Source organism: Gobio gobio (assembly GCF_949357685.1).
Source record: "Gobio gobio genome assembly, chromosome: 4".
Classification (NCBI taxonomy): Eukaryota; Metazoa; Chordata; class Actinopteri; order Cypriniformes; family Gobionidae; genus Gobio; species Gobio gobio.
In genome coordinates, this window is record NC_137100.1 from 53,791,034 (window position 1) to 53,817,104 (window position 26,071).

General features: G+C 37.9%; 1 protein-coding gene across 14 annotated transcripts in view; it reads right to left on the bottom strand.

The window, feature by feature from the left end:
• Positions 1–26,071, bottom strand: part of fbrsl1 (fibrosin-like 1) — a 403,049-nt gene that overhangs the window by 132,397 nt on the left and 244,581 nt on the right. For all 14 annotated transcript variants that reach the window (XM_079815590.1, XM_079815586.1, XM_079815583.1 and 11 more), the window contains one exon: positions 1,251–1,280. In XM_079815590.1, the coding sequence (XP_079671716.1) occupies positions 1,251–1,280 (30 nt within the window). The remainder of the gene's footprint in view (positions 1–1,250; positions 1,281–26,071) is intronic.

Sequence of the window (26,071 nt, forward strand, 5' to 3'; positions counted from 1 at the left end):
CCTCATACTATCAGAATTATCATAAAAATGAGTTAAAAACTACACACAAATGCCCTTTGAAGTCACCCACTTGAATACGTCGAGCTCGTAATCATGACTTGAGAAAGGAGAATTATGAAATTTCTGATAGCACGTGAAGGCACCAGGAGAACAAAGCTATGTCGTTATTTTTATCCTGCCATGCTCATTGTCTGCGTAATTCATAAATGCGCATTTTATTATGCACAGTACAGACAGATGATGGAACATATAAGGCTGAACACCGCTAGTGAAAGTTTCTGACATTTTCAGTGTGTGAGATTGTCCTGTTTTGTTGTTGCCGGTATGCCTGGCGCACAAGCTCTTGAAGCTCCACCCTCATCTGGAAAGGGGGCCGTGAGCACCAACTCATTTGCATTTAAGGAGACACACACTAAAACGCACATTTTGGCTCACCCCCCCCCAGACGTGTCAACAGTTTCAACATGCTATAAAAAATGATCTGTGGGGTATTTAGAGCTAAAACCTCACATACATCTTGTAAAAGGAGCATATTAGGTCCCCTTTAAATGTAATTTAAAGTCCGCATTTAATATCAGCTGACACAATCACAAATCACATTTTAAACCAGAGATAAAATACTATCAAGGTCGTGGTCAATGTATGATAGCAATTTCACCCTGGTAGCTTATTTCTAATTGCTTAAATCCATGGTTAAGCAATGTCTGCCATAAAATAATAGTTAGAAAGTTAAAAAAAAAGAAAATAAATGGCATTTATATCATCTTTCAGAAACAGGACAAGGAAACATGAAATACTAAATATTATAAGAATTACAATTACTTTAGCTAACAAAAAAAGACACCTTTTCCTTCATATTTAGAAGGTGCTCACCTGTTTTGGGGAAGTTCACAATAGTTCTTCCATGTCTATAATTAACTAGCACAAACATCAAGACAGGTGACTACTTTTCTTCTCAAGTTCAAACAACTTCAAAGCAGTTGAATTGACGCACCAAACACAATGACACTCCACAGAAAGCTTAAAACATTGCAGTAAGTGCACTCGCTCTCTATCACACTGCGTTTCCCTTTGTATCCCTGTAATATGCAAATAATCAACAATCACAAGACTGGCAGCCATTTTCTGTCATCTACACACATACACAAACACACATGCAGACAGACGAAAGCCTTTCATACTATAAACTCCAAAATCACTCTTAGGTAAACAGACGCGCACGCACAAACACTCATAAAAAGAAGTCTTACCTTGTCATCGATGTCACTCTCGCTGTCACACTGTAAGGAGATAGTGAGAAGAAAAAGATATGAGAGAATTATTCATTCATTCTCCGACCTCATTATCGGTTCAGGTATGATTTTTTACGGCTCCTCTTTTTTTCATTCTTTCAGTGACACCTTTCAACAAAAATGGAGGTGATGAAGTGGATAAAGTGATACATTTGAAAGTGGCTGCCATGGTTTAAAAGAGAGACACCATAAAATCCAACTTTTCCATCGGTTATTCAGTTCAATGAATGATAATAGATAGTAAGGTAAGGTGAAATTATTCTTATACGGACAAAACACTTTCAAATTACTGGGAAAAGAATAATGCGAAAGCTACTTGACATCCCGCCGGTGCTGAGACGAAAAGTTAAAACTTAAAAAGCGAATTTCACATCTTAAATTGTCTCATACTTTAGCTTTATGGTGCACACCAACAGCATTTAGAGGACATTTTTAGGATCCATTCAAAGTTTCTTATATTGTTATATAGAAAGTTTCTTTAGCATCTGTGTGTCACTTTACCCAAGACATTTACTTCTGAAGAAATATCACGGAATTACTCTATCCAGATCAAAGTAAATCTGTGGTGCTACAAAGCTAGTTAAGAGAAAAGTGAAGGGTACAGGGAAGAGGCTTTATGAAGAACTAAAACTAATTTACAAGGGACAGTGGAGCACAGGAAATGACCACCAGTACAAACTTTAAAACATCTAAAAAAAATGACAAAAAAATCAAATTAGGATACACGTTCCCCCTCTCTCCATGTTACAAAATACCCTCTACAACACTTAGCAGGCGCTGGAGTGCCGTATTCCTCCATAAATTTTTCATGCCAGGCCATTATTGCACACTCTTGCGCTTCTAGCCTTTCATTTGAACGAGTGGTGGAGGACATTTCGGGTCTCGCGGCATAAATGGACTGCAATTATGCATATGCAAATGAGCAATTACAAGCCATTTGCACTTAAAGGACTGATCACAACCACTCACTTTTGTTTTCTTAATGAGGATCTGAAGTTTGCTTTTTTTACTTGTCCTAAAAAGGAGAATTTTCCATTCAGTCTTCTGTATTATCCATTTAGAATGTGATTGTTTGTTTACATCTGCGTATTCACGAGTGTACAGTCTGTAGGTAAACGTGACTCCAAGACTTTCCAACCAGCTGGTCAATTAACTGTTGCAAATTAAATCAAGGTTGAGGGTGATGGAAGTGTGGTTTGTACAATAGGCCTATGTTTTACTGTTGTGTAAGACAATCATAGCCTGGCTCCGCCCTCCTACGTCCTTCTGCTTAATTTTCATTTTCCTTCAGTACTCCGTCTGGTACTGCGGTATAGTCTTTTTTGGTTCTGGTTCAAATTTTTACCGGTCCAATCAGCGAACAGAGGGAGTGACTGAGAACGATGACGTTGATGTTGTGCGCTAGTTTGAGTTGTAGTTCAGTAATGGCGGCGGAGAAAAGATTGGAATGAATGGCGAAGCAAGAACAATCTTTGCTGAGTTTTTTTGGTGGCCATGATGTTGTGTCCCGGGAAAAGTTTGATTTTCCAGCTCGCTCCGTTAGTGGTGAAGGAGTTGGCTGAAGCCCCGGTAATTGTTTTGCGTGCGGTCGGAAGGTATTGTCATCATTTACAGGGGCTAGTCAGTGATTTTATTTCCGTCCATCTTTCACCACCCGCGTAAAAATCCCTGGCCGAATTACCTACTGCATTTGACAAACACCAAGGTCATGTGGAAATTTAATTGCTGTCCACATCTGTGAGTTTTCAAGAATATATCACTTCAAAATTCACTGTTTATATCCTTTTTGACCACTGCAGAGTACCGTGCGGTTGCGCTTCGCTGTAATTTGGATGCATTTCTAGACTTGCATTTCTTTAAATGCTGGCAAGTATTTACAAGAGCAATATATTTCATCACCGCTCAAAAAATAAAAAGAAGAAAAGCACATAAACATTTGAAGTGGGCCGTTATTTACGGCAGCACATTCTTATCATAACCAAGTATATATTTTATTTACAGTATACAATCATGTTATGGACCACATGAACAGTGCGTTCCTGATCACAAAACTCTCCCCTCCACTGTGAATAAATCACAATCCGAATGCACAAGGTTTTATCACTGAGGTGGCTGCCTGTCTATGGTGGCTGCACATTTATTTTCCCTGTGCGAAATTAAGGCGAACGGCGCATGACATGCGCACGACCAAGCGTTAGCGATTGGTAATGGCAGATCCAGAGTGGCTCTTGGCAGAGCCAATAGCTTTAAACTTTAACAGAGTACCCGCCTTCAAGGAAGTAAACGCTTGTCAATGGAGAGTGGCCAGACTCTCTGTACAAATGAAATGTACGAGAGTCTGGTAGGACCAGGCTAAGACAATCATACAATTGTACAAAAATACATAGCTCCACAAATATCCAGTAAACAAAAATGATGTATGCTCAATACACGCATATCTAATTATAACAATAGGTTGGTTGTATTGATGCAACATGGCAAGTTTTTGTGACCAAATTGCGAAATCTGTTTGCGTAAATCTTTCACCATCATGAAGAATTCATGATCATATGATTTTCTATAGAAGTAGCTGGATTTTGCACACAGAAATTAGCTGAACAACCGTAAATGTGATCACACATTGAATAAATAAATGGTAACACTTTATAATAAGGTTCCATTTGATAAATTTAGTTATACATTAGTTAACATGAACTAACAATGGAAAGTACTTCTGAAGCATTTATTCATCTTAGTTAAATTAATGTTAATTTCAATATTTTTCAATATATTACAAAAATAAAAAGTTGTATCTGTTAATATTATTCAATGGACTTAAAGTCCCACTGAAGTGCCTTGAAACATGCAGCTTTATTTAATATGTTGATGTTATTTCCACTGAAAGAGGAAGACAGGCTGGGGCATATCAAGCAGCTCCTCCCTTTTTTTAAAAATAGCCAATAGTGTTCCGTTTATTTCACAGCTCTTTATTTTTTAGATTTAATATGAAACTGTTACTAAAGCAAAACCGTGATCATAAATGAGGATGTGTAGTTTGAAAAAAAGTGTTATTAATGTTGGTGCATGGCACTTGGTGTTATCTCTTCAACTCGTCAGTGCTGTTTCTAATGCAGAGTCTAACCGTTTTTCCTCATCTCCTTCATACCACTTTAAAATATAGCATTCTGTGCAGAAATCAAATAGGTCTGGTACCTTTGGTGGCCTGCGCCGACTCGCGCATATGATCTGCTCTGTGCTAACATGTCTCTGGACGGGAGCAGACTGTGCGCGCTGCAGCGGTTCACGTGACATTAATGTTTTCCTGCTTTCCTGTAGCTCAAACAGTAGAGCAATGGCGCTAGCCAAGGTCATGGGTTCGATTCCCAGGGAAAGCAAGAACTGATAAAATGTGTACCTTAAATGCAATGTAAGTCGCTTTGGATAAAAGCGTCTGCCAAATGCATAAATGTAAACGTAATGTGAAACCAGACTTCATTTGTCCCCATTAGAAAGCATATTTTTCACGGTCTGAATCGTTCCCTATCCCCTATATAATGCACTATGTGCGATTCGCCATATAGAAAGTAGTAATTGTGTGAATAAGTGACAGATTTTAACCTCAGCTTCAGCATCTATTTAGGGGCGGGACGCTTTAGATTCCAGAGAGCATGTGATTGGACAGAAAGTCTGTTGAGAAGCTGAAGTGCAGAATGATGTCATCAAAATCGTTGATGCATATTGGCCCATCAACTGTTTGGTTACTAACATTCTTCAAAATATCTTATTTTGTGTTCAGCATAAGAAAGAAATGCATACAGGTTTGGGGTAACTTGGGGGTGAGTGCATGACAGAAGTTTCCCATTTGTGTGAATTATCCCTTTAAGGCAAACATATTCATACTTAAAGCCAAAAAATGTTTGATTTCATGGGGACTTTAAGCTAACATGAACAATTTGTATTTTAGTATTGACTAACGTTTACAAAGGCTAAAAAAATATGTATTGCTCATTGTTAATTAATGTTAGTTAATGCATTAACTAATGTTAACAAATAAAACCTTAAAGTAAAGTATTACCAAATAAATGAATAAATTAATAAAAAATCCCTATTGTCTAAAATCTGGCAAACATCTGGCCATCTTTACATTTAAATCTACACAGGACACAAAGAAATGACTGGGGAGAAAGAGAACATCTCTGTCTGTCTTTGGCTGTTGACGCCCATTATCCCCCTTTGAATATGTTTTAAAACAATAAAACCATCAAGAGCATAGACAAATGTTGAACTCAGTTTCTACCAATACCGACAGGTCCTGCTCAAACCAGCAAACTCGTAAGCAGATTTTTCGTGGCTTAATTTGTTTGTGCGTGTGTAGAGTCTTTGTATGCATAGGCTTCGCTCAACGCTCATCCTCCCACACAGGGTTTTTGCCGCACACTTTCCTATAGCTAGCATGGAAATAAAGATTAGACAAAAACTGCAGCCAGGGACAGGAAAACTCTCAGAGCGGTCTTAAATTCAAAAGCCTGCGTTCGCTCTATGGAAATTCAGCACAGTTCAGCAGCAGCGCGCCTTTGTGGGTATAGATGTTTCATGTACATTTGTGTGAGTCTATGCTGTGGATTAGAGGAACCCATTCATTGACTCTGTCCTTTGCAGCACTGTGCAGCCCTGGCTAAACAAATCCTAATTGCTCAGCTCTACTCGTCACAAGTCATCCAGTGTAGGTCCAAGGCATTAGCACAAACAAAGTGGCTTAGCCGATTGTCAATCATGTTCTTATTCAGGTGGGATTTTCTTGTTAGGCGATGTGGATGTCAAACAGTTCAGATCAAACAGTTCCGTCACTGATTTAAACACGTAGTTACATTTCTCAGTAAAGGCAACTAAAGGCACGCTGTGTTTGACTGTATCCTGCATAACGGCCATTGCGGCTGACATCCATCCCTGAATGTAATGTTTGCTAGCCCGTTATAAGATTTTATGCATTTGTGTGTGTGTGTAAGTATGTGTGAAGGTGTGAATGTGTGCACTTTGAACACACACGACTCGGGCACACCTACATCCTGTGTGGCAAAAAGAGGCACAACTGCTAAAAAATAGAAAAAGGCAGACTTGAGCAGAGAGCAAGAGGACACAAACAGGAAGACATGGAGAAAATTCATTCAGATTAGAGTGCAAACATGTTTAAATTCTGAGAAACAAACATTTGGAGTGAGAAAGGCATACAATAACAATCTTTCAAAAGTAGTACCATGGAAAGACATCACAAAGGTGTACCAATTATAGTAATACTATTGTACTATTTATGCTACAGATAAATATAGTAATCAAATAGAATCGTAGTATCATGTGATTTTCATCTGATCCCATTACTGTAAAAAAAAAAGAATATATATATATATATTTATATATATAAATAAAATCCCTTATGATATAAAAAAAAAAAAAAAAAAACATGATACAATGATAAATTCCATGGTACAAAATGACTACAATATTAAATTAGATTAAAAGTTGCACAGTACCTGTTTTAGAAAGTACCTTGGAGTACTTTGCAAATAATTTTAGCATGAATTTTAGCATCATGGTAAAAAAACAAAAAAAAACCCAATATACTGTTCCCTAGTCGGCTTTCTATGCACACGCTCCGAGACGGGGCAGAATGCACATTAGCAAAATATACTGCAGGCTTCAGATACACACCAAAACATTCAAAGAGCCTAGACAAAAATATGTCGAAATACAGTTTTGGTAAGTATCCTCATAAACACAGTCGGTTATGGCTCAAATGAATATAAACAGTCAAGAAAAAGTGTGTGTAATGGTATATTGGATCCGTGCAGCTCAAAGTAACAGCAGCCTAATAAATCTGCTGCAGTCATTATTGTTAATCAAACAACAAAAGACAAAAATAAAATCACTCACTGTTCTTGAATAAATAACTTGCATGAACTTACATTAGTTAGCCAAGTATGTTTTTGCTGAAGTATCGATAATTTTGATATTTCACTGACACTTAAAATGACTCGTATCATGAAATAAGACTTTGATCATAAACACCCACCAATAATCGTGTTTAAGGATTAGTTCACTTCAAAATTAAAATTTCCTGATATTTTACTCACCCCCCATCTCATCCAAGGTGTTCGTGTCTTTCTTTCTTCAGTCGAAAAGAAATTCAGTTTTTTGAAGAAAACATTCCAGGATTTTCTCCACATAATGGACTTTGATGGCAACCAACGGGTTGAAGGTCCAAATAAATGCAGTTTCAAAGGGCTTCAGAGGCTCTGCACGATCCCAGCCGAGGAATAGGGTCTTATCTAGCAAAACCATCGCCATTTAAAAATAAATAAATAAATTGATATACTTTTTAACCTAAATTGCTCTTCTTGCCCTGCTCGACACACCACGGATTACGTAATCATGTCGGAAAGGTCAGACGTAGGTGGAAGTATCGCCCCAAGCAAACGTGAGAAGACTAATCAAACTCCCTTTACAAAAAAAACCTCCATCTCCAACTTCAAAATCGTCCTACATCGTTTTTACCTTTTTTTGCTAAAGGATGTTTGTATTAGTCTTCGCACATGCACTTTGTTAACACAGGGGCGGTACTTCTGCCTATGTCTAGCATGACCTTTCCGACGTGATTAAATAATCCGTGGTGCGCCACAGAGCAGCGCAAGATGAGCAATTTAGGTAAAACATTTTACACAGTTTTTTTCCTTTTAAATGGCCGATGGTTTCGCTAGATAAGACCCTATTCCTTGGCTGGGATCGTACAGAGTCTCTGAAACCCTTCCAAGCCCTTTGAAACTGCATTGATTTGGACCTTCAACCCGTTGGTTGCCATCAAAGTCCATTATGTGGAGAAAAATCCTTGAATGTTTTCCTCAAAAAACTTAATTTATTTTCGACTGACGAAAGAAAGACATGAACATCATGAGATGGGGGTAAGTAAAATATCAGGAAACTTTAAAGGTCCCATGGCATGGATTTTTAATTATATTTTATAATGTATTCTGAGGTGTACTTATATTGTTAGTATGATTTTTACATCATAAAATGTCATAATTTAGAAATAAAAGGCATTTTTTCTATACTGATGTTTGCACTCTGTTTCAAGGGGCGTGTCTGCTGTGAGACTTCAGTAAAAACGCCCACTGTTGTGATTGGCTGAAATCTTTGCATTTGAAATGAGTATTAGATCTTGTAGCGGAGGGGGCGTGGTAACAAAGTTATATTGAAACTACTGAGTTGTGAGAGCGCTGTCAGCGTGAGTTTATTTTGTTTGTATCTGAGAGTTCTGAATAAACACAAGTCCCAGTCACACCGAGCCCGTCTTCCTCCTTATTCTACCAACTTTGTAACACATGTAATGTACCATTACAGCTGTCAAGATGAACAAGTTACGAGTAAGTGTTGATTATAGCATTATTTTTAGATATTTTCCTATCATATGAAAAGCGTCAGTGATGCGCATTGAGTACACAGCGCAAACAAAGACACAAGCGCAGTAATCGAATGTAATCCAGTTTATTGTGGGGATAGCTGGCTAGCCTAGCCCGGATACCATCACACTCACCCCCCTTCTGCTTAATCTCACACCGCGTATGGCGCCTCCGCTGTGGGCGAGATGCAGTACTGGGGGTCGGTGATGTTGAAAGCCAACCGGTCAGTGCAGCCCAAGCTTTGGCGTGAGTGAGGTTTATCTCTAAAGATGTGGCTCTGCCGATGTTGAGCAGAAACTCACGACTGTATGCACATTTTAGAACAGATAGACGCGACGAGGACGTACAAAAACACTGACTCACAAGATATAAAACACGAAAACACCGTTCTGTCGGGAGAGAGAGAAGCCGCAGCGTGTGCACGAATAATAAAGTTCTGTGTGAACTTGAATAATTAGCTACACATCAGAAATCACTATTCACAGATCAGAAGGAACTGAAAAAATACCTTTTTCATTTGTACATCCAAACACTGAGAAACTGCCAGCATTCACTCGTTCACAAGCCATGATCTCTCGAGGACAAACAAATATGGCGCAGCATGGGCTTGCCAAATTCTCTGGGCAGAGGAAAGGGAGGTAACCGTTCCTGTTATGACGTCATAACAGGAACATTCAAGATCAGCTCGTCTGAACTGTCATTTTCTCAAAGGCAGAGAAAGACAGCCAGAACTCGGTTTACACTGATCAAAATTTCTAGCCACTTGGGGACAATATTCAGGCTAGGGGAACTCATATTAATGTTGAAAAACCTCATAAAATGAAAATTTCATGCCATGGGACCTTTAATTTTGAAGTGAACTAATCCTTTAAATAGCCCCGATTTCAATATTGACCTAATATGACATACCTGAGGAAAGGTCGTGAAAGACAGCAAATACACAGACAGAAATTAAATACTGTGATAAACACAGCAGACACAGGCAGAGTAGAAAAACATATGAGAAGGACACAGCGAGCAATACAATTAAATGTCGTGTTATGTTTACTTTGGACATTACAGCTTCTCCTGTCATCTCCCGTGAAGATGGTTTTGACATTTAAACAGCTTTCTTCACATTTGGTGCGCGTGTTTTATTTACAGACTCCCTCGTGAACACTGCGGCACGTCCGCGTGTGTGTGCGTCAGCGAGCGAGTGTGATTTATTCACAGCGAGTCTCACTCTGGACCCCGTGGCTTCAGTTTTGGCCTGCCGACGGGCTCATATATTTCAGCTGAAATGGGAATGGGAGGAGGGGGGGTGTGGGTCTAATATTTCAGAACATTTTCCTGGCAGCATTTTAATAGACACGCACACCAAGGGGGGGGAAGACAATAAGCGTTGCGCATCCCGGAGCACATTAAAACCGACTGCCCAAATCAATAACACAGTTGCACCTGTCACATGCTGAGGAGATTGGGAATGAATTGGCCTTGGAGGGGGAGTGAGAAACTAGCCTGACGACAGCCATGCTGGCTCAACATCAGCGTCTGCCTGGGGATGTCTGGATGAATACTGATTCCAGCAGTACAGGATGCCAGAGAGACCAAAAAATATGCAAAACCAGATCTCAGCACCTTCCGTGAATACATTTCGGTGTCAGCGCCATGGCAACAGAGCAACAGTGACATCATCGGGGGATGTCGGCACGTGCAATAATAATGAGGCCTGTCTGCTGCTAATCTGACACAACAATAATCCAGTGATCTGTATTATGGAGAAAAAAACACTGCGAGTAGTGAATGTAGCCATTCGTCTTAAACAAGTTTACTCAGGGAATATCCTCATCCAAGTCTTTTTTTATTTTTTCAAATGACGATATTTTAAAGGGTTAGCTCCCCAAAAAATGAAAATTCTGCCATCATTTACTCACCCTCATGTCCTTTCAAACCCGTAAGACTTCCGTTCATCTTCGAAACACAAATGAAGATATTTTTAATGAAATCTGAGAGATAACTGCCCCTCCATTGACAGTCCACGCAACTACTTTGACGCTTCATAAAAAGATTGTAAAACTGGAGAGACTGAAATCTCTCAAATTTAATTTTAAATATCTTAATTTGTGTTTCAAAGATGAACGAAGTCTTATGGGTTCAGAACGGCATGGGTGAGTAACTGATGACAATTCTTTTTTTTTTTTTCCAGGGTGAACTATCCCTTTAATACATAGAGATCGAAAAAAATATCTCAAGTTTATACTGATGTCCAATTCAGTGTTGTTATTGTTAACTTAAACTCAATAATTGAAACAAATCTGAAATAAAATAAAATATTAGATGAAAAATGTCGGCTTAAATAATGTAAAATGTTTCTTTGGCAACTAACTAAAATAAATAAGTTTAAATAGAAGGTCAAGAACTAAAAGTACTGAAAATAATAAATGAATGCTAAATAGAAATATAAAAAAAAAACACAGACACTAATAAAAGTGACAAAATTATTATTAAATCTTAAATGAAAACTGAAAATAAAAATAAAAGCAAATTCAAAACACCAATAAATATGACAATAGTATATAAATAATACTAAAATAACACTGGCCCAATTCAATAACAGATACAGTAGAATTCAGTTTGATTCACAAAATGTTTGTAAATGGCTGTAAGGAGAACATTTAGGAAACATAATTGGAATCATATCGGAGGCATAAAAACATTAAATATTTGTTCTAATCAAAAACAGTGAATAACTAAACGAATGACATTCACTACAAAAATGAGTGATGAGTCGATCACTAAATTTACTGAATACATTTTTTTTTTCTTAGAACGAACCAACTTGCTCAACGTCAACTGTCAATCGAGTAGGTTCAAGCTCGGCTGTTACCTCATAATATATAATCACAGAGGTTAACTTTACCCTAGAGGGTCAAACTGAGGAAAAAGTCAAAGGTCAAAGATATAATCTAGGTTTTCAAATGTACATTTAGCACGCACGATCCATTGTAGCAGTGAGTGAGTCCGTGAATACAACACTACAGGCTTTAAATAATTCAACAAAGGACCGTCTCTGTTAGTGTTCACTTTAGGCGACTCTCCCTCTCAGTGGCCCAGCGGAGAACTTGAGTCACTTTAGACAGTCTCAGGGGACTGAGCAGAGATCGTCGTAGTGTAACTCCAACTAGCATGACCAACAACAAAAGGCCAATGCTCATAGGCATCGGTTACATTACTTTTTGCCATGGATGAGTTTGTCCCAACCACTCTATTAGATTGTTTGCGACAAATACTCTACTATACTGGAATTAATTATAAAGACAATAAACAATGATTTTAAAATATTTTGTAACACTTTACAATAAGAACTTACACAATGAACAATACTTCTACAGCATGTATTAATCGTAGGCCTGGTTTCACAGACAAGGCTTAGATTAAGCCAGGATTAGACCTTAGTTTAATTAGGACATTTAAGTATCTCTTATAAACCTTAGAAAAAAAACATTACTGGTGTGCATCTTGAGACAAAACAATGGCATTGGCATATTTTAAGATTAAGAAAAGTTGCTTTCAGTTAAAACAGCTCAAACATGCATTTTAGTCTGGGACTAGCTTAAAAGAACACTCCACTTTTTTTGAAAATAGGCTCATTTTCCAACTCCCCTAGAGTTAAACAGTTGAGTTTTACCGTTTTCGAATCCATTCAGCCGATCTCCGGGTCTGGCGGTAGCACTTTTAGCATTGCTTAGCATAGATCATTGAATCTGATTAGACCGTTAGCATCTCGCTCAAAAAAAATGACCAAAGAGCTTCAATATTTTTCCTATTTAAAACTTAACTCTTCAATAGTTACATTGTGTACTAAGACCGAGTCTGACGGAAAATGAAAAGTTGCGATTTTCTAGGCCGATATGGCTTAGAAAATAGTCCTAATTTTCCAACTCCCCTAGAGTTAAACAGTTGAGTTTTACCGTTTTCAAATCCATTCAGCCGATCTTCGGGTCTGGCGGTAGCACTTTTAGCATAGCTTAGCATAGATCATTGAATCTGATTAGACCATTAGAATCTTGGTAAAAAAAAAAACTAACCAAAGAGTTTTGATATTTTTCCTAGGAACTTTCCAAATCAAGGAACTTTGCTGCCGTACCATGGGTGCAGCAGGTGCAATGATATTACACAGCGCCTGAAAATAGGCTAACTTCCACAGGACAACCTGCTTGCACAAGGAGCGTGCCTTGTAACCATGGAGACGTTTGTGAGAGATGATTCAGAAGATATTTACTTTGGTGCAGATACTAAACCGTATCTGAACCGGAATACCTGAAACTCTGCAACTACACAAACTTAGTGCCGTTCACGTTGGAAGTTACCTAGCTGGGGACTATTTTCAGGCGCTGCATAATATGGTACGGCAGCAAAGTTCCTTGATTATTGCGCAGGAATGCGAGTATAGTTCCCAGCCATATCGGCCTAGAAAAAAGCAACTTTTCATTTTCCGTCGGACTCTGTCTTAGTACACAATGTAACTACAGAAGAGTCAAGTTTTAAATAGGAAAAATATTGAAACTCTTTGGTCATTTTTGAGCGAGATGCTAACGGTCTAATCAGATTCAATGATCTATGCTAAGCTATGCTAAAAGTGCTACCGCCAGACCCGGAGATCGGCTGAATGGATTCGAAAACTGTAAAAGCTAGCTGTTTAACTCTAGGGGCGTTGGAAAATGAGCCTATTTTTTTTTTTTAAATGGAGTGTTCCTTTAAGCCTTGTCTGTGAAACCAGCCATGAATTTTACTTTCTACATTTACTAATACATTTCTGATCTAACATAAACAAACAATGAACAATTGTTTATATATCATGTTAAGTAATGCTAACGGTATGAGACCTTATTATAAAGTGTTGAGCATAACCTAATTAATATTCATGAGCTTCAAAACATGTTTTGGCGCCAACACTTTTTAATACAAAGCCAGTGCTAAATAACTTATCCTAAGCAACGGAAGGGCCAACAATTCCTGGAGCCTCTCTAACACAAAGGCACATTAGAAACAAAGATGGCTGCTTACAATGGCAAAGGAAAGAAAAATAATCAAAATGTTTTTGTCTATAAATACATCAACATCCCGTCTTGAGGTCAACAAAGAGCTTTCACAGAACTTTGCCAGCATAATATTTCAGTCATGTTGCTCAAGCGCCAACCTTCAGCGATAAGAAGACACCAGCTTTCCTTGACCCCGGCATAAATGATGGATCAAAACCAGCCGCCCACACTTTGATTTGATCAAGGCATCAAATTCATGCAGGAGTTTGACATGTGACTTTGCCTTTGGGCATTATGGGAAGTGACTGGACCAAAGAGAAGATGGATTAAGAACTATTGATCTGATCGGGGGTTGAAGACAGAAACCGAGAGAGAAAGATAATGATGCATATAGGAAAAGAAGAGTGCGAGTTGATGTGGGAGGGATGCAGAGAGAGGAAAGATGGAGAGAGACGATACAGGAAAGACTTCAGAACTGACAGTCTGTTAAAGGGTCACAGACAACAGATGAAAAATAAACAAATGCAAACTTATAAAATAATCCACCAGTCAAAAGCAGTTACAGGTTTCAATGTAACACGATCCTTCAGAAATTAAATATGCTGATTATCAATAAATTAATTACTGGATTAACATATTTTGAAATATAATTTATAATATAATATAATATAATTAATATAATTTAATTTAATATAATATAATATAATATAATATAATATAATATAATATAATATAATATAATATAATATAATATAATATAATATAATATAATATAATATAATATAATATAATATAATATAATATAATAAATATAATATAATATAATAAATATAATTAATATAATATAATATAATATAATATAATATAATATAATATAATAAATATAATATAATATAATATAATAAATATATAATATAATATAATATAATATAATATAATATAATATATAATATATATAATTAATATATAATATAATATCATATATAATATAATATAATTAATATAATATAATATAATATAATATAATATAATATAATATAATATAATATAATATAATATAATATAATATAATATAATATAATATAATATAATATAATATAATTCATGATGACATTCAAAAACTCACTAGTTAGCATTTTTTACACTTCAGGCTTTCTGTGAAAAAAAATTCAACAGTTCTATTACATTACATTATATTATTTATATTATATTAATTATATTATATTATATTATATTATATTATATTATAACAACAGATTTGGGTGAAAAGTCATATTTTGTGCATCTAACGCTTTCCCTTGGATGGCAAAATATAAGCACAACTTAACTAAATGGAATGCAAAACCTTCAAAGCCACACAGCTAGAAAATCTTCATACAAGTGGAAAGATGTCAACAGCAATGTATGCATCAGGTAAATGAATACAAAAATTATATTTTAAAACATTCAAGGGTCCTGTAGGAATCACAGACGTGTGTTTGAGCTGCCAAAGTCATGAAATAATTTACAAAGATATTACTTTTAACTGTTAAAATGTGTCAATAAGCTTTTGCTATAGACCTTATGTGCCAGAGAAACAAGCAGGCAGCCATCTTTAAAATTTTGTGTTTGAACTTCCGTTTTTGCGGTAGCTCTGTATATTTCTATGGCATCGCTGTTGAAGAGTAATTAGTTGGTGAAGTGAAGACAGAACACAATGAGTGCAGTGCTGAAAAGGAGCAGGGCTACAAAAGGTCTAAAAATTGGGATTCTTCAATGAAACTGAGAATAAGATTTTAAAAGCTACACTTGTAGGCAGCAGCAGCATGCAGAAACACTCTTTGATACTAATCATTATCTTAGCAAATGTCCAAAGCTTCCACAATTAACAAAAAATACTGAATGGATGAGAGCAAAAACTATTTTGTAAACGACAAATATTTGACAAAAACGTGTGTAATAGTAATACTATTTGATATTCAGAAATAAATAAATGCAAAAAGCAAAGGCCAGCAGCATCATTACAGGGATAGTTCACCCATAATTTACTCAAGCCATCCTGGTGTATATGACATTCTTCTTTCAGACGAATACAATCAGAGTTATATTAAAAAATGTCCTTGCTCTACCAAGCATTATAATGGCAGTGAATGGCAGCCCAAACAAGTGCATCCATCCATTATAAAAGTAATCTACAAGGCTCCAGGGGGTTAATAAAGGCCTCCTGAAGCGAATCGATGGGGTTTTGTAAGAAAAAAAGATCCATATTCAACACATTACAAAGTAAAATATCTAGCTTCCAGAAAGTGTAACGCCTCTTGCGGTTCAAAATGCTTGCGCTATGTCCAACGTCATCGTCGCGCCAGTTGCGCTTTTGTCGTAAGTTGAATATGGAAGGCGGTCCGCCGGAAGCTAGATACTAGAAGCTTTACTTTATAGCATGTTAAATATGGATATTTTTTCTTACAAAACCCCATCGATTCGCTTCAGAAGGCCTTTATTAACCCCCTGGAGCCTTGTAGATTACTTTTAAAATGGATGGATGCACTTGTTCTGCCATTCACTGCCATTATAAAACTTGGAAGAGTCAGGCCTTTTTTTTTTTATATATAACTCCGATTGTATTCGTCTGAAAGAAGAATGTCATATACACCTAGGATGGATGAGTAAATGGATTGAGGGTGTGTAAATCATGGGCTAATTTTCATTTTTGGGTGAACTATCTAGCCTGGAAGCCAGCCGAACGTAGCCCCGCCCACAACATTTTTACTTGGGCAGTTCGGTCTGGACTTGATCGGTAGAGAAGTAATTATGCCCGAACAGAAACTGTTCGGACCAATGAAATTGTCAGGGCGGGCTTTAGACGATGATGGACAGATGATAAACGTAACGTAATCATCCACGTCATCAAAGGCGCTTGGGTGAATTTGAACGGAGAACTTGTTCGTATATGCATTCACCTTTACTATTTCTCTCAGAAATGATGATCGTGTTGGTAAGTACTCTGTGTATCCTTAAATTATTTTTTTTACAACACCGGGAAAGATCGTTTACAATAATCTTTTTCTTCCAACGTTAGGCTACTTATTCCAGCGTGCGTGCCGACAGGGTTGCCAAGTTTTTACAACAAAACCCGCCCAATTGCTAACGTTAACGTTCCTCAAAACTAGCCAAAAACAAGCCAAATAGCTTTCCTGGGGGGTTCTCCGGGGAAAAAAAATCACATAATTGGGGTCGCTTCATCCCGTGGACTTGGCAACACAGTGCCGTTGAGTTCTGTTGACATTTGACAACTAACGTTATGCGTCGCTCCGTTGCTTTGATTGGTTGTAGGTCTATCCAATTGAGGTCTTTCCTGGTTCGGTTGAAACACGCCCCATAATCACAGCCCAACGGAGCAGTATCAGACTCATATTCTGACTAGAATTGAGTATGACCACGTCAGGCTATGAACTATCCCTTTAAAAACAACATTGACTATTTGTGTTCTCAAAGGATTAGTTCACCCCAAAATGAAAATTTCCCGATAATTTACCCCAATGCCATCCAAGATGATCATGCCTTGCTTTCTTCAGTCGAAAAGAAATTAAGTATTTTGAAGAAAACGTTCCAGAATTGATCATCATATAATGCTTTTCAATTGCAACCAAAATGCTGAAGGTCCAAATCAATGCAGTTTCAAAGCGCTTCGATGGGCTCCAGAGGCTCTGCGCGATCCCAGACGAGGAATAGGGTCTTATCTACCGAAACGATCGGTCATTTTCAATTTTTAAAAAAAAAATTAATATACTTTTTAACCTAAATTGTTCATCTTGTGCAGCTCTGCGAGGCGCTAAGATGACGTAATCACGTCGGAGCGGTCACGCTAGACGTAGGCAGAAGTCCCGCCCCCGTGTTTACAAAGCGCTCGTGTGAAGACTAATACAAAAGCCCAACACTCAACTTTCAACTTCAAAATTAGGGATATATCACTATTTTTGTTGCTAAAAGTCTTCACAGGAGTGCTTTGTAAACACGGGCGTGCCTACGTCTAGCGTGACCGTCATTTTCTTTGAAAATGACCGATCGTTTAGCTACATAACACCCTATTCCTCTTCTGGGATCACGCAGAGCCTCTGGAGCCCATCGATGCGCTTTGAAACGGCATTGATTTGGACCTTCAGCATTTTGCTTGTAATTGAAAAGCATTATATGATGAACAATCCTGGAATGTTTTCTTCCAAATACTTTCGACTTTTCGACTGAAGATAGAAAGACATGAACATCTTGGATGGCATTGGGGTGAGAAAATGATCAGGAAATGTTAATTTTGGGGTGAACTAATCCTTTAATCAATGTTCCTGTTCTTACTGTGTATGACTCATCAGTGCATGCTTGGAACAACCAACAGCACTAGCCAACACAACCGTCATTCGATCAAATCTGGATGGACATTAGTCCCCATCACATTATAGAAGTTAAATGCGTTTTTTGAAATGCATCATTTCATGTTTTCAAGCTATCTTACTAAACACTGGATTCATTTGGTTGTAATCACTGACTAACGTCTGCAACCGAGCCAAACTGTAGTTCTCAGCTGCCGGCCCTTGAGAACATCCTGGAGACGGCTAACAGCATTTGGCTATGCGTGATGTGACAGGGAATCTCAAAGGAGAGTTAGGGAGTTTTTACAGCACTTAGGGCCTATTTACACTTAGTCACTTCATGAGTCTCGGTCGATGGGACTGCTATCCATTTGGGTACGCACATTCCACTCACACTTGGCCACATGAATGTGTCTCTGCAAAACCGATCTACTATATCCGGCCAAATGATGTTCTATTTTATATGCTATATGTAAATACAAGAGAGCTCTCTTCTACGATGATGCTAATGCCAAGTAGCATAATTTTCTGTTGCACACTGTAAAAAAGTTTGCAAACATAACCATATGAATGAAAGTGATGACGCAAGAAACGTTTTACATTTTCGACATTTAGATTAAAAGTGAATGTGGCATACTTTAAAATAAAACATTATTTGCAAATAGTTTAAATTGATTACTTCACAAATAAGACCTTTCTTAAATAAATTGATTTTAATCCGTTAATTAATTCCTCTAAATAAAAATACCAATTAGCAAATTTTAGTTAGAACCTAGAACGGGCCCTGGTCGTTATCGGTACATTTTAAAGTAAAAAGCCAATTTTGGTAAGTCAAGTAGATGCAAGTTCTAAAATTATGCAGGATGTTTGTAATGGATGTTTTTTTTCCACCACACATTTTATGAATGGATCGCACAAAAATCCAAGTGTACTGCATGTAGGCACTATATCAGGCACATAAACCAGCAGCAAAACCAACTGGAGACGAACAGAAGCATGTAGCACACACACACACAGAGCACTAGGCCGTAGGAATTTAAGTGAGGGTGCTGAAGAAATTAGGCAGGGAAGGAAGGAAATGGGATGTTGACTTGAACTGGCCTCCAGGGCAGCAAAGAGCCTCTCCCTCTGCAGCCTGAATGTGTGTGTCTGACAGTTTGATCGAGTGAGTGGAGGTCTCCCCATGGCCTGCGTGTAGCGCACCACAGAACAGATTGAGCCTACGGGCATTTCTCTCGTCTTCAATCTCTCTCTCTCTATCTCTGCTCGTTCTCTCTCGTCTATGTCCTTGTGTGGGCTGCAAAACACTGAGAATAAAGAGAGGATGGATGGATCAGAGACTAGACAGAGCGGGAGAGAACGAGAGAGAAAGAAGACTCAGCAGTCGAGTCGTTGGCCCTCTCTGTTCAGTCACTGTGGTGTGTGTGTGTGTGTGTATGTGCATGTATCAGTTCCTAGGAGGCCCGAGCTCTGATTTCTGGGGTCAGTCGGCCGTTTCACGCTTGACTTGTCATTCAACCACAGGGCTCCTCACTATGGGTGACAGAGACTGAAGGAGATTGGCTTTCTTTTCTCTTTCTCTCACTCTTTATTTAAAGCTTTTGCAACATTATACATGTCTATACTGTCACTTGATCAATTTATTGCATCCTTGCTGAATAAATGTATTCATTTTGTACTTTCTAGTCATCAAAGAATCCTAAAAAAATGTTTTACACAACTGTTTTCAACATTGATAATAATAATAAATGTTTCTTGAGCATCAAATCCTCATATTAGAATGATTTCTGAAGGATCACGTGACACTGAAGACTGGATAACGATGCTGAAAATTCAGCTTTGATCACAAGAATAAATGACGTTTTAAAATATATTACAATAGAAAACAGTTATTTTACATTTTAATAATATTTCACATTACAGCTTTTTTTGTGTGTATTTTTAATAACATAAATGCAGCCTTGGTGAGCAGAAGAGATTTCATTAAAAACATTAAAAAATCTTAATGATTCCAAACTTTTGACTTGTAGTGCATAATAGTTATTTGTAATCACTTTTCACTATATCACTGTTTTTCATTTGTGTCATGATTGAATGCACCAATGATGTCTTAAACTGCTGTCTAGGTAGGCAGATTTTGAAACGGAGTTGTTGCGTTTCTATCAGAGTGGATCTGGAAGTTCGAGTACAAGCACAGATCTGTATTGTGTCTGTATTTGTACACAGTAAATCAGCTTTTGTTTGCCTTGTTTTGTTTTTCATCGTCGCAAGCTGTCATACGCTTCTCTGTTTAGCTTCAACTGATGAAAACTTGGAGTGCAGCCTGTGAAGTGTTCTCGAAATAACATTTAAAAAAGAGTAACAAAGAAACCGAGAGATGGAAAAGAAAAATAAAGGAAATATGAGACAGAGAGTGTGTGTGTGTGTGTGTGTGAGTGAGTGAGAGTGAGAGAGAGAGAGAGAGAGAGAGAGAGAGAGAGAGAGAGAGAGAGAGAGAGAGAGAGAGAGAGAGAGAGAGAATCCCAAGGCATTGAATAATTTAGAGAAGCAAGGGGGAGGGGACAAAACAAAAGAGCAAGAGAAAAACACCAGCAGTTTGACCCAGCGCAATACACCAGAAATATCACAGACAAGTTCTCGCTCTTGCTCTCTCTCTCTCTCTCTCTCTCTCTCTCTCTCTTTCTCTCTCTCTCTCTCATTTTCTCTGCAGAAGACATCACTAGCAGCCATATTCATCAGCTCTGTCTCTCCTCTGAAAAATAACAGGATGGCTGACAAGTCAGTTCTGCTCATCCTCCCTGTATTTTTTCACCCATGCTCTTCTATTTTCTTCTCATTTCCTCTTTTCAGTAGTTAGACTAGAGTTACTGTCAAACAAGGTGCATGAAAATGAGGCTGGATCTAAAACTCCAAGGCACTTGTTGATTGGAGAAGTGCATTGAAATGAAGTCAGAATGTTTCAGCACGCAGACCTGTACCAAGGTTACAAAGATTGTCCTTATTTAGTCAAATGCACCTTCCCTATTGTGAATGGTTTTCCATTGAATGTCCTGTGTTATTTTACAAGTCAACCCGAACAATAATTTATGCAAACGTTATAACAAACTAAGGTATAATAAACAAATAAATGAATATACAATAATGCTATTTACACATTAGAGCACACCTGTCCCTTCAATAAAAATGAATAAATAAACGGAAAACTAACACTCATGAATTAGGCGTTTTAAGTACCTAATAACAAGCAAATAAGATTAATATAATTAATATAAATAAAGATCAGTTGTTTTTTCTACTTTGATGAAGGCCTGTATATGCCACAATATGTTGATTTGGTTTGAATACATTTCTCCCATCAACAAGTGCTATTGGATTTACCTTTCACAGGAATGATTCCCCTTTTCAGCCTCTCTCTTCTCTCACTGACTCCCTCATCCCTCTTACGATCTCCTTACAGCAACCTGTCCTTTCCTCTCCTGTTTGTCTACAATCCATCACTTTAATCCAATAGGCCTCACGGAGGGCAATCTAACAGGTTTGTGTGCGTCTCTATGAAGGCCACTCTCAACAACTGCGTTTCCTGAAAAAGCAGAGGTTAGAGTCAACAACAGTGCTCTGAGTGGGTCAGATGAAGAATGAGCCCATTCACCTGGAGTCTCAGCCTTAGATGGACTATCTGATGTATGCTGCACATGAAACAGCATGAGTGGGCAAAAATAGCCAGTTTCAATCTGAGTGACTGCCTTCCATAACCTAGAAATCTAATTTGCAGCCAGGGCCGTCTAGCGACTCTCCGTTGGCTTGCGAGCTGGAAAAACCAAACTCTGGTCAGGCCAATCACATCGTGTATAGAGTCGGTGGGCGGGCTTAACATAATGACGGCAGAGTTGCGGCGGTTCCGCACGCTACTTGTAAACAAGAAGCTGGCGAACGGCTTTGGCCGCGACTCAGGAAGACTTGGAGTTGAGCTTTTCTTTGAGAAAAGAACAAAGAACGGCACTAAAGTAATTCTTAAGAAAGGAAGATGTGTTCGGAGTTTTGCCGACCGGATACGGCGAAAGTTAAAACTAGCTCCGCTTCACCTTCTTCGTTGCTCTGGTTGGTTGTGGCGCTATCCTATTGTGTGCAGAAGGAATTTGAAAGACAACCGTTTATCCCGCCCCTCAGATTGAGCCCTGCCATTGGTGTGTTCCCAGACCCAACATCTTGATGTGGGTCTGGCTTGTCAGGCTATGCCTTCCATGCAATTTCCAGGAGTCTGGATGCTTAGGTTTTTGAACATCCACCAGAACACCAGAAAGTCATTTTTACACGTTGTATGTACCAGATTGCTACAATAATCTTCTGAGTAAGAACTAGCTGTTAAAAATGGCAAAGATTGGAAATTTTACCAGCAAAATCCACTTCACCTGTTGTCTAAGATTATTTATTTCGTAAGATTATTTATTTATTTCACGAGCAACCGCCATTATTTCATGAGCAACCACTTTGTTGCATGATGTTATTGTGGTATTATTGATTTTATATTTACAAACCATAAATATTATATTAATAAAATAGTAATAAAAAATTGACTTACACTACCAATAAAAAAATAAAAATTATTTTTCAGCTAGGATGCGTTAAACTGATCAATACACATGGCAGTAAAGACTTTCATAATGTTATAAAAATACGTATTTAAAATAATAACTGTTCTTTAGAACTTTATATTCTTTAAAGAATACGGAAAATCACGGTTTCCACAAAAAATGTTAAGCAGTTCAACGGTTTTCAACCTTGATAATAATAATAAATGTCACTTGAGCACTAAATTAGTTATTTCAATGATTTCTGAATGATCATGTGACACTGAAGACTGGAGTAATGGCTGCTGAAAATAAATTACATTTTTTATTGTATTTTTGATCAAATGAATGCTTGCTTGGACTACTTAAAACCATAAAAAAAAAAACATAAAAAAAATGACCGTTCACAAACTAAACTAACAGTCTAAATGGCCAATAAGCAACACAATGAACCAGACTTTGCAATTGCTTGTTTGCTTTAACAATCAGCATATGTAATGCATTTATTCATTGTATTTCATATAATTAATTGCATAATGTCTAATGTTAACGATTGTATTTCACTTATTATGCACACTTAAAAAGCTAGAAAGACAAACAAGCTAAGAACAAACAAACAATCAGGATTGGGGAAAAAAATGTCAACAAATTGTGCTACTTTGACAGCTCCCTCTCTCTCTCTCTCTCTCTCTCTCTGTTTTTCTCTGGGCGTATATTAATGGTTTGTCCCTTGTTTGTAAATGTGCCAGGTTGTGTGAGTGGCTGCAGGCTGTCTATTACAGCTCTCCTGAGGGGCTCGGCTCCATATGGCCGCGCATATGGCACTCAGCACCATCAATTAATGCTGCTACAACTCTGATTTTCTACCAGCGCTGTCTGTCTTCCGCCTGTCGTTTCTCCTCCTCTCTTCATCTCTCAGGGTTTGCGGTGTTTCTCTTTTCCCCCACCTGGGAATCGAGTGTCAAGTTGATAGTCTCAAATCTGATAAACGCAAAGTTGTCTCACGTTTGAGACACGTCTCATAAAGGGTGAAGCCGATTGGAGGTTGCTTTCTGATTTGAGGAGATGTAGCAGAGAGGAAATGTCAGTCAGTGCGGGATAACGTCTTGGATTAGATATAAAGTTGTGTCAGAAAGTCTGCGATACCCAATTTCAGGTTGCAATTATAACATTGTATGATGTTTTTTTTAGTTTCACTACATGCAAATTTAATTATTAATATCATTAGACGGAAATACAAAACAAGTTCCCCTAACACTCCAACATCCACAATTGGCCAAACAACTAGATAGTAGGAAAGAAGTTAAGAGTAAAGTTATAAAATACTCTAAAAAATCGTGGGTTATTTTTTCTACCCAAATCCTGGTTTGAGCCTTTTGGGTCATTTTTTGGGGAGGTTATTTTTCAGTGTTTGGGTATTTTTGTGTTACCCAGCTCCTGGGTCAGACATGTCATAACCCAGGGGTTGGGTAGTTTTTGTGTTACCCAGATCCTGGGTCAGACGTAATAACCCAGTGTTTGGATAGTTCTTGTGTTACCCAGCTCCTGGGTCAGACATAACCCAGTGTTTGAGTAGTTTTTGTGTTACCCAGATCCTGGGTCAGACGTAATAACCCAGTGTTTGGGTAGTTCTTGTGTTACCCAGCTTTGTGTTACCCAGCTCCTGGGTCAGACATAACCCAGTGTTTGAGTAGTTTTTTGTGTTACCCAGATCCTGGCTCAGACGTAATAACCCAGTGTTTGAGTAGTTTTTGTGTTACCCAGATCCTGGATCAGACGTACTAACCAAGAGTTTTGGTAGTTTTTGTGTTACCCATATCCTGGGTCAAACATAACAACCCAGTGTTTGAGTGGTTTTTGTGTTACCCAGTTCCTGGGTCAGACATGACATAACCCAGGGGTTGGGTAGTTTTTGTGTTACCCAGATCCTGGGTCAGACGTAACAACCCAGTGTTTGAGTAGTTTTTGTGTAACCCAGATCCTGGATCAGACGTACTAACCAAGAGTTTTGGTAGTTTTTGTGTTACCCATATCCTGGGTCAAACATAACAACCCAGTGTTTGAGTGGTTTTTGTGTTACCCAGTTCCTGGGTCAGACATGACATAACCCAGGGGTTGGGTAGTTTTTGTGTTACCCAGATCCTGGGTCAGACGTAACAACCCAGTGTTTGAGTAGTTTTTGTGTAACCCAGATCCTGGGTCAGACATAACAACCCAGTGTTTGAGTAGTTTTTGTGTAACCCAGATCCTTGGTCAGACGTAACAACCCAGTGTTTGAGTAGTTTTTGTGTAACCCAGATCCTGGGTCAGACATAACAACCCAGTGTTTGAGTAGTTTTTGTGTAACCCAGATCCTTGGTCAGACATAACAACCCAGTGTTTGAGTAGTTTTTGTGTAACCCAGATCCTTGGTCAGACATAACAACCCAGTGTTTGAGTAGTTTTTGTGTAACCCAGATCCTTGGTCAGACATAACAACCCAGTGTTTGAGTAGTTTTTGTGTTACCCAGCTCCTAGGTCAGACATAACCGAGTGTTTGGGTAGTGTTTGTGTTTATCTATAAACTTACTTGGCTACGAGAGAACACAGGGTGGCGGTCTAAAGTTAGAGGTTCACCTGCTGAACATGATACAAGCTCCGGCACGAGATCCAGCGCCGTTATGGTGGAAACGGGACAACAGAGACTGGTCGATTACACTTGAATTACTTCTAAATATTTAATTACTTCTTATTTTTGTTAAACGAGCTTTAATGTAGGCAATATTTATTAAAACTGATATGCAATATGCTATACTTTAAAATATGATTTACGGTAAAATAAAGGAATTATGTAAGCCAGTGGTTGTGTGGCGTATTTTAAAAAAGTTTAGGAGGATTTAAATTAATCCATAAACATGAATTATTGTATGAGGTAAAAAAAAAATAAAAAAAAAATAGTAAAAACGAATCAACCCATTATGCTGGGTTAAACAAACATTAAAAATTAACCCAACATGTGTTCTGTCTTATATTTACCCAGTCCTTGGGTTAAAAACAACCCACGTTAGTTTTTTTTTTTTTACCCAGTGTATAGTGATTGCCTTTCAAAAATAATAAATGAAAACAGGATGACAGAAATACAGAAATAAAAAAAACAAAGTTGATGTCTGACATTCAAATATATGATGCTGAATGAATTGAGAAATGAGCCATCAAAAAGAGTTACTAATTATCAGCTCCCGGTGGACGAAGTCACCTTCTAATGCCCTTTTTGAAATGAAGTTGTGTTTTTCAGACCGTTTGCAATTAACAAGCTTATTTGAACGGCAGAAGTTCCCATTGTGTGCGGCAAACAGTCTCATTTTAAACATACGCACACACAAAGGAAGTTCTGGAAATGTTTTGGACAGCTAGTCATTTTGAAGATCAAAGTGAAAC